Source organism: Argiope bruennichi, chromosome 9, assembly GCF_947563725.1.
Source record: "Argiope bruennichi chromosome 9, qqArgBrue1.1, whole genome shotgun sequence".
Lineage (NCBI taxonomy): Eukaryota > Metazoa > Arthropoda > Arachnida > Araneae > Araneidae > Argiope > Argiope bruennichi.
This window is the reverse complement of record NC_079159.1, coordinates 27819284-27830331: the sequence shown is the minus strand read 5'-3', so window position 1 is coordinate 27830331 and position 11048 is coordinate 27819284. Positions and strand designations below refer to the sequence as shown.

Below are 11048 nucleotides of genomic sequence, written 5' to 3'. Positions count from 1 at the left end.
ACTACAGATGTTAAATCAGTATAATAAATTTTATCTATATTGCTCTCGATATTTTTAATTATCATGTTAACTTATATTCGAACATTCGAACACATTGACTTCCTCTGAACAGATTTCATCTATCTAGCTCTTTATGTTTTGTAATTATGGTGTTAACTTATATTCGAACATTAGAACAGATGGACTTCCTCTGACCAGATTTTATTTAAAATTTGATAGAAATCTTCAAATTTAGTGTAAAGACCGTATATTAAATTTCAGCCATCAAGCTCAAAGCGTTTTTAAGTTAACTTTACCGTAGACGGATGTCATTTTCTAAAAATGTATTTCTCAAACTCATGAAAGTCTAAAACTCGGAGATTCTTTAAATCCTTGAGTTTGAATTTTTTTTGACAAGTTCAAATTTCTCTATACCACTGATGATACTGATGTCTTGTTCGCGTTACCATGGAAAGTGGGTGCAGTAGCTTCTGAGGGTAAAGACCCCTGAGCATCCTAGGGCAGTTGTCTGACTTCTAGCTCATGAAACTCTCACACATTCACCTGCACAACCCCTTTTTATTGGGGGGCACATTCACACACCTCACAGATAGAACACAGATGAAGAACAACCATGGCCGAACCGGGATTAGAACAAATGACGCCCAGATCACGAGGAAGACGCGCTATCCCTATGCCAGGACGCCGGCTCTCTATATTACTTATAATAGAAAGTAAAAATGACGTTCACGAGTTGCCGACTGAGATTGTTTGGCAGAACACAGCTTACAAGAGCGCAGAATTAGATCGAAAATTAATTCACTGAGAAGATATAAATCTTTTTTGTGATTTATATAAGGTATCAGATACTTTGTATGGCCTGCTAGTTAACAGTGGACTGTTCTGGTACTGGTATCTGAGAATCATTTGCCAGTGGAAGTGGTTAATACTAACCTTTCGCCATGTAGGAAAGCTGGATTTCTGGATTGTCCAAGTGCCGGATTATAGAAAAATAGCTGTATTTCGCAAATCATGAAAGAATGAATGACGCCCCATCTTTAACAAAAGTATTTTATTCAAAAAAGACTAAAATGTACAACCCACGCAACTTTCGAAGGCATGCGAAGAAACATCCTCCTCCAGCTGCATCTTTATGTGAACAAATTAGCAAATATAGTAATCAAGAGTCAACATTGAAATATAACTTCGTAATAATCACGGTAAATGAACAAACAGATCTAAAAACTATAGTTGTATATCTACTCTCTCATGAAAGGCTTTGAAGCTGTGTGACGCTCAGGTGCTTAACGGAATCTTTTACTGGAGTGAATTTGTATGTACAAAGTATTATTACTCTCAAAAATTTATTCGTTTCTTCTTTTTTTTTTTTACCACGTGCACAATTTGAGAACTACATCACATTTCTAGGCAAAGCCCTCGCATCGTAAAAGTAATTTCAAAAACAATGGCACCGTTCTTAAAATAGTATTTACATGATATCACCTCCATCTGTACAAAATAGGTTTTTGATAACTCTAAGCTGCACAGAAAATGGAACGACAAATCGATTCTGTGTTTTGGGTCTTCTAATATAGCAGTGCCACAGAGACGATGAAAATGAAAATTTTAATTCATTTAGAAAAATAAAATAATTAGAAGAAGTCAGATGCCCTTTAAATGCTTTAGGTGAAGTGACCAAATTAGCCTTAACAAGCCCCGATTCCGCTTCTTTCCTGAATTCGTATTAACCCTTTCTAGGGCCGTGGGAAATATGCTTCCCACCAAATTTATCAATCTTTGTATGAATTTATGTAGGTTGGCATCAGTTCCGACAATTTTTTTAGAAAGACAGAAACTTAGAGGCTTCAGTTCTTTATCTTACACAAAATGATGTGTCTTGATTTGTTACTTAATTATTAATGAACCTAATTAATTAATGAATCAAATTAAATTTATCTAATAAGCTAAATGAATCCCTTTTCTTATTCTAATTTCAAGCCTAAAAATATTTTAACATAATATGACTAGAAAAAAAGGCCCTTTAAAGGGTTAAATACCACGGATTTTTCATATATATATATAATTTTTCTTTCTTGAATTCTCAGTGATATCGCATCAAAAGGCCGCCAGGGGCATGTTGCTATTTTCTCGCTCTTTTATCGTGTTTTATTCTAAAAAGAGGAAAGAAAGCACTAACATTTTGCCATTATAACACCCTTTGTTACTTGCGCCTGGAGCATCTATACCTCACTTTTCCCTCTCACGCTACTAATCTGAAATTTTTTTCTTTGGGAACTTAACTAAGAATCCAGTTACTCCAATATGCTAATAGGGATGATATGACTTTAAAGTAGATGACTAAGTTGAAAAGATGTTTTTTTTCCCTTCACACTTTTAATTTCTGAATGTTTTTTTTAATTTATTTTTTTACGTAATCATTTGAAATTTGTTTGCATGATAATTCTAACGGATATTTATATTTTAATATACGGAATTTCTCCGGAATTTAATATTTTAATCCTACATTTAAGTTTTTAAATGTTATTTTCTGAAATTCTCAAGTTTTGTGAAATTTTCTTACGAGAAACCTCATAAATCAAAAACTGAATTGCATTTATTGTTCAAATTAAGTATAGTAATTTCACAATTTGGTCTGTAGTTCTTGAAATATATAATAAGAAATCTGTTCGTTAAAAAAAGTTTTTACAGCTGCTTTAATCATATTATAAAAAGAAAAAGAAATTAGTTATTTAATTCCGCTATTCGGAGACCGAATAAAAATACAGTTACAGTTAATTTTCTTAATTCAGGAAAGAGGTAATATAATTTTTTATCTACAAGATTTTATTAAAATTATTTGATAAACTTCTAAGTTAGAAGGTTTTTGTTTTATTCTTTTTAAAGAATGTACAATTCACTTTTGATTTTTAACTGATGCAGATATATAATTATTCCATTAGTATTTATTTAATGAGTGAAAAAAAATTTGAAAATACAGGTATAAAAAGTTAATATAAAAAAGAAAAAAAAATGCAAAAATATATGTATTCTATAACATTCTACGAATGAACCGCCGCCCCCCCTTCTGAATATTAATATAACTTTAATAAAAAATAATATTATTTTTATTTCTATATATTCCCCTTCTTTTCTTTATATAAATTAAATAACTATTTATAGTTTTTGCTGAATTTCAACTTTATTTATTTGTTATTATTATTTTGAAATTTCAATCATTCTATTTCACGCTTCTGTTTCCTGGAATGTTCAGGACAGAGCATTCCAGAAAACACCCTGGTCACTTCACTTTAAAGAAAGACAAAAATGAAATAAAACAAAAATATCTTATCGTCGAAACGCCCTTCATTATTGGCACCTGGGCTATCAATAATTCCTCTTTTAACTACGGCACTGACATGTGATGTTCACAAAATATACAAAACAGGACAGTTACAATACAGTTTTCGAAGTACAAAGCAGAATATGAAAAAAAAAAAGGTTCAATAATCATTTGCATATTTAATTATAAAATTATCCAAAAGAGGTATTAATTCACATATGGGATTCTTATATGAATTCTTATAAAATCAAACATGCAATAAACATTATTATTATTAATTAACAAGTTTTGTGTAATGCAGTAACGTACAGCATAAACAATTATAGTTATATATTTAGCAAAATCTGTTTTGCACTCATTGTATGATATTACATAAATATTTTAGTCATTTTTAAGAGGTGAAATGTTGTCTCAGTGACATGCAATTCTACAAAAGGAAAACAAGTAATATGTATATAAAGTTTATTATAACACTATATAAGATAAAAAAGAGCACCATAAACAAAAACATCTAAGAAGTATTAAAAAGATACAACTCAGTTACCGGAACATAGTATCCCCAACCATAATTCAGCTAATTTCAGAAATATGTGCTTTAATTTCCTTCGATAATTGTGGACTGTCAGCATTTTAGAGTATTTGTTAATGATAGATACAGGCACCTTTAAAATAAAAATACATATGAAATGAAATTAAAATTATATATATATTTTTATTATTGTGAGCAATTTATGATTTTCCTGTAAACTACAACTATACTGAAGAGAAGAGAAGATGAAAATAGACTAAGGTTGGAATCTACTTTAAAGTACCATTTGAGTTTGTCGCCAATATGAGGACCCAAACTAATATGTCCAGTTTGTTCACTTTGCTTTTCTCCTTGATTTTTTGAATTTGGCGACTTGGCATTGTTGGTAATGTGAAAGGGTACTTTAAAGTAGACTTCAGTTTAGATTAGCTTACAGTAGTTTTTAAAAATTTCTGATTGCAAACTAAGTTATATTGAAGGACATTGATATTAAGTGTAATCTTATTCAGAGTAGTTCATATTCTAGAAATTGAAACATTGGTAATCATTCTATTGGTTATTAGCAATCAACAGAAACTCGCACATGCGCAATGCTAGCTGGTTTTCTGAGTGTAGGCCATTAAATTTTTGATGTGCGTTCTGGAAAAAGCTCTTAAATTAACTGACATTAGCGCAGTAAGAATTCACCTGAATAAGTTCTACTTTCAGTGGTGGTTTGATTACACGGTACAGTAATATTGTATGTGAGGTATTAAATGAATCTTCGCATAGATTTCAATGAATCTTTAAAGTTTTTAAATATAGAATTGTTCTATATTTCTTTCCTGTTGTAGATGATGTTGCAAAATATCTATACAATGATATGCGCTAATAGCAATTTTGCTGATTGATTAGAAATTATCAAAAAAATGCACAACGATATAGTCAAAAAATAATTTTAGTTGATTGGTAAAAATAATTAAAAAAAATGTAACAATTTGTATTTTTACAAAATTCATACAACGATATGGTTAAAAAGTAATTTTAGTTGACTAATGAAAAATAATTTTTAAAAATGCAAAATTTTGTATTTTTAAATTAATTTATTCTTGCACATGAATATTTGAAAGAATTTTCAAAATGATTGTAAAGAATATACAATTCTTTACAATAACAATGTATAAATGCCTAATTTACATCTTTTTTACCGTAAGGCATTTGAATACTTGCTACATCCCTTTGCTTGAAGCCTGTTGAGAGTTAAAAATAAATAAATAAATGAAGAATAAAATTCCTAATTGGAACACGTTGTTAGATAATTTAAACTTTATTAGAGATAAATGTGGAACTAGACCTCACTTTTAATATGCATATACGACCAGTCAGTCAAATTGCAGTTATATGCTCCATTCTGGCCGACGATCACCAGGAGGATCAAGAACTGTTGCCAAAGCAAAATTGAAAATAGTATTTTGAGCACGATATCCAACTTTTAATGGGGTAAGTTTTCAAATTCTCCAAAAGTAACATTAGAAAGTTTTTTTTTCTTGAAACGTATTTATAGTATGATTTTTAGTAAGCGAATGTGTTTAAAAATATCCTGTGCAAGTATAAATTATGGCCACATGTGGCCATATTTGGCACTTTGCAAAATCTCCCTATCAATTAGAACTTTTTTGGATATATTGCTTGTTATATATTTTAATTACCGAAATGAGCATGTATGAATCTTCATAAGTTTTAAAATGGTTCATTTATGTTCTATGAAGCTGGCATAAGCTTTAAAGCATCAACCATATGTTTATAAGTAAATTTTTTGCAGCAATAGCTTTAGCTTCATATACGCTAATGCATTTTCAGATAGCATTAAGATTCTCCAGGGCTCAAGATTACCCTTAAGGAGTTAAGAAAATTTTCTATTTGAGGTGAGAGTTGGACCAAAATTTGCGCATTAGTTACTACAATTGAATTCGTTCAACAAATGTACATCTCATTGCCCACTAAAATGAGTTTATGTTTCAAACCATTATATATAGATATATATAATACTGCGTGCTAATCAAGATGCAAATACTACATTGCAGCTGAACACAATTCATTTTCCGTGAGTTGTGCGAAGAAAATAGAAATGCACCATTGCACGTATTTACAATTTCTATGCACAAAAGAAACAATAGCAGGCACTCTTACGCCGCAGCATCAATGCCTTTAATAGTACGGCCACAAAATCAGCAATCTTCGCAGAAGCGGGCATTGTACAACTATTCAAATGGACATTCAAAGCAAATATGTCAGCAATCAGAAAATGTTTGAGAAAGAAATTGAGCCTGGAATCATGTTCTCATTCGTCTTTTACGAGACGTTATTTGGAGAAACATTTTTCTCAGTGCTGCAACAGCAAGAATCTTGCTATTAGCAATCCATGCGGTAAATCAGAACTGCAATCTTTAGAGTCAATTCAGTACTAAGGAGTCAGTTTATGACCACATGACATACTTCCGATTTGATACTAGATTTTAGAAATTCTGGCATCTTTCAAGAGAAGAAAAATATATGCTGTCACTGCACGGTACAATTATCACAATGTTCAGTTTGTCATGTGGCAATCATGTTTCGTGAGTTGTCTCCACTGCCATAGCATTGTTGCACTAGATAGCAAACGATAACTCTGATTAACTTTCGTGAATATTAGGTTTCTCACGTTATTGTGATATGCCCATCTTATGGATAGCTTCAAATGAGATTCTGAAAGTGTGGCCATACTATACGTGTAATATAAGGCAGAAATCAAACAATGAAATAAAGAAAATAGGAGTTATGTGTAAATGTATTGCTTTGGCAATATCAACTGCCTTTCATCTTCGTAAATAATCGTTGATATCATGTTGAAAAACAATATTAGACATATTTACAAGTCTATTTCTTATTTACCTATTATGTACGAGCTGTCACTGTAGACTAACCATTAGGCGTAACACAGAGTATTTGTATAACATACGAACATGCTTATATATAGTATTTATTAACATTTGCAAAACATTTTAATATAGGCATTATAGTAAATTATCATTCTTAATCGACTTCCCTGTATACCAACTCAACAAGTCTCGATATGTGAAGCAAGTTTATACACTTGGTCAGTGATAATCAACAGAAGTGAGAAATTGAAATTTCTCATCTATATGGGACGAATGCTATCGTGAGTGTACACGTTTTTTCTCCTGCTATGCTAAAACAATCGATTATTTTGTACACAATGGAAACGGGAATCAAGTTTTATATCTCCCAATTTTGGGAGATTGCTATTTGAATTTTTATCGCATGGCAAAAACAAAGTCTAAGATTTTGATATACATTTGATTCTAAAAGGTATTTATATTGATGGTAGATTTTCCTTAGAATGGTGGTTGGTTTTCCATTTCACGGAGATAGAAGGAAAGGCAGCAGAAATCTGCCTTATAGATCTGTTTTTCCCTAAAGAAAGATATATACTTTGAGATTTTGGTATGACTGTTTAATTTGATTCAAAAATAGAGTCAATTCATATTTCCGTGATGCCGAGTTATATTTTGGAATCTACAAGACATTTTGTAGAAGGAAAAATAAATAATTTTTTTTTAGAATAGAGTAAGACAGCATGGAATTAAATTTTATACATAGTTATGATGATCATATGATGGTAATATCACATGAAATGGCTACATTCTAGGTAAGCCTTCAGAAGACCTTGTAATAGAAGATAAATCTGGGAAATTGAAATAATAAAATCTGAATTGATTATGCATTAATATTTGGCGAGAATAAGCATTCTATTCTGAATTAAAGCTATTTTATCATTTGATAACAGCCAATACATATTGCTGGGTCATAAAATCTATTTTTTTAAATCACATATTTTGATGTTTTAAACTTTAAGTGACAGTAATAAACCAAATTATAATTTAAAGTTTTGCGCTGATTACTAAGAAGCATAGCTCACTACTAGCTCTATTTCTTGATTGAAATCTATTTTAATGTGCCTTCTGCATTAAGCATCAATATGGTAATTCAAACAAACAGGCGGAGCAGTTCTTCTAGCAACTCTGTCAATGATTTGTTTTCTAACATTTTGCCTTGTTGATTTATACACTTGCAATTCTGGTGAATTGGCACTATTGGCATCCTTGGCGATATGAATGGGTCCATCAAGTGGAGTTCAGCCCATTTATATCACGCTTTTCTTCAGGAAATATTGCTCTTGCAAATGCAAGAGATTTGCATACGTTACCCTGTTTGGATCAAACGTAAAAGAGAACATTATTTATGACTTGAGTACTGAGTTAGTTTTTGATAAGGAGGAAAAATAATTTATACCAGACCAGATTGGAAAAACTACCAATAAGACCAACCATAATTTACATTAGAATTTGGAATGATTTACAAAATCTAATACTTTTTTCTGCCATGTCTATAAATATGTTGAAAAGCTGTAATGATGCCTTTTAATTGTTCTGTTTATGCAATTTAGGTAGTTATAAATCTTTTAATAAGATAATTATAATGCGTATAGACCCAACCAGATGATTTTAAAAATTTGAATAAAGAAGAAGATGATGCAGAGATCTGAATAAAGCAAGTTCATATTGAATCAAATCTACTTATATAATTACATATCACTCCGAAATTATTTAAAAATTTATAAAAATGTAAATTTTTATTGCTGTACGATTTTATGGTAAAGTACAGGGTATCCTAGAAATGTATACACAACTGATAATAAATTACGCAATAAATGGTCAACATATATCAAAGTTTCATCATTATACTATTGAATACTACTGTAGAATTTCGGAAGAGCTCGAAGTGTTATCTAGCCGTTGATGATAACATAAACGGATAAAATTACATACATTTCTAAATATAACAATTGGTATGTTAGTATATTCTTCTGCAATGTATCATTAAATTTTCTTTGTTGCTAAAATTGAATTTTAAGCTGTGGTTTTGATGTATACTTAAATACAAAATACATTGGAGTAAGACTTCGATAATATAGAGGAAAATCTTTATTCAATCTTCGCCCTAATACAGTAGAAATTTAAATAGGCAATCGATTAATTCATGATATTAATTATTTATCAATGTGTTAAATAATTTAAGATGTAAATTAGTTAATACAATAGTTTGGAGAACAATTAATGTTTTAATTAGTTTGAGTTATGAAGCTTTGATATACAATTTTTCAAATTTTGTATACATTTTATTAGGAACACCCCATAATTAGGTGCAATTACTTCAGCAAGAAGGAAAGAGTGAAATGATTTTGTAAAGGCATAAACATTAATTAAACATTCACGTATTCTTGGAAAGTTCAGGAAAAATTTACTTGTACCATTTGTTTTATTTATGAATTTGTTCGTGCTTCTTACGTGAGTAAAGAATGAGATCTCCCGTATGTACGTAAACTGTTCCACGCTTCCTAGTAAATGGCTAAGCTCCTACACCATTAGCAGAATGCAGTAAAAATTCGCTTTTACTACTTCAGAAAGGGTGATGAATATATGAATTCAGAAATTGAAAATAAAATTCTATGATCTAAAATGAATGCTTTCAAACTCTGAATCGGAAATATTTATATAAAATCACATTTTGTTGTGAAAAACTATCAGCCATTTTGTTCTTTTGGCGTTCGATTACTTTAAATCCTTCCTCTTAATGTCAGCCTTTGCATCGACAAGGCTTCACTTTTTTTTAAATACAAAACAGTTACTTAAGTTCCAGAGTAATTTCGAGGCCTTCGTCATAAAAAGAAGAATCTGCATGTTGGTAAAACAATTCTAAGCCGCCATTGGTCTTAGTTATAGATGTTAAACCGCAAAAGCAAAAATCCTCCAGAGCCCAACTATCTTTACGTCTTTCTTGGAAAACATCCAAATGCGATGCAAAATAATAATTACTACATCGATATTTCAAAATATCAATCAATCTTCAACGGAAAAATCATCTTCCAAGCAAATATACCAAACTCTTACTTTCATAACAGCAGTTATAGCATACGGTTACAATATTCAAAATATCTTTCGACATGTGGTTGTTAAACAGAAAATGTCTACCTGCAAAGGCAATGGTTACTATCTTTGGAAATAAAATATTTCGAATACCATGCTACTAGCAGAAAAAATATATAATTCCATGCATCTAATATCAAATTATAATAATGTAATGATAATGAGTAATCTCCTTATGTTTGATCTTTTCTTTTGACTTTATAGTCATGTACAACTAAATATATCTTATATTAACAGACACACAGTGGAAAATACAAATCATAATTATTAGACTTCCACATTATCTTAAATATTTTAAAGTTTATCTGAATTTAAAAAAAATGACAGACCAAACTATTTTCAAAACTAATCTTTGAGAAATATGTGAAAGGAATGGTATGAAATTATTTAATCGAGAATTGATACAATGGTAAAACAGCCAAAAATCTTAATGGAATTATGTATAAAACCTGTATGATTTGATTTTTTAAATGTAACTCAGAATTGATGTAGAGTTTGGTTTGGGAAATAGAATATATAATGTTAAAAATAAGAATTGATTTTTTAAATTGATGTTTAGTTAACTGACATTCCGAAGGATAAGGGGATATTCTTCAAGTTTTTTCAAAAAATAATTCGATCTGCCATTTTTTTTTTGTCATCGAAGGATAAATCCCACCCGTTCATTCACATGAGCGAGCATTTGCCCTTCAATTTTTCCTTCCTTAGTTGGGACCTCTTTTTGCTCGTGTCCATGTTGAGGCTGACATTCCGTCTCTTCTCCATGTTGAGCAGTTCCTGAAAGAGCTCTTTCACATTTAAGTTGGTCTTCGCCGATGTCTCCATGAATCCGCAGTTCCACTTCTTCGCCTGGTCTTGGCCGATGGAGGTTTGCAACTCCCTCGCTTCCGTCTCGTCGCACTTGTTGCCGACGAGCATGATGGGGATGCCTTCCATGTCGCCTCCCTTCACCTCTTTGATGACCTCGAAAATAGGACGAAGTTCTTCCAAGGATTGGGACGAGGTGACAGAGTAGACGAGGATGAAGGCGTGGCCTTTGGAGATATTCAGCCGCTGCATTGCAGGGAACTGATGACTACCCGTTGTGTCGGTGATCTGCAAGGTGCAGATGTTCTTGTTGCAGCTGATCACCTGGAGAGAGTAAAAAAAAAAAAAAGAATTTTAAGGAATAGAA

The 11048-nt window shown here is 31.1% G+C and overlaps 1 protein-coding gene across 4 annotated transcripts in view; it reads right to left on the bottom strand.

The window, feature by feature from the left end:
* Positions 1-1036: 1036 nt before the first annotated feature.
* The window catches only part of LOC129983804 (GTP-binding protein Di-Ras2-like), a 132676-nt gene continuing 122664 nt past the window's right edge, over positions 1037-11048 (bottom strand). For all 4 annotated transcript variants that reach the window (XM_056093444.1, XM_056093443.1, XM_056093441.1 and 1 more), the window contains exon 4: positions 1037-11005. In XM_056093444.1, coding sequence (XP_055949419.1) covers positions 10541-11005 — 465 coding nt within the window. In that variant the 3' untranslated portion in view covers positions 1037-10540. The remainder of the gene's footprint in view (positions 11006-11048) is intronic.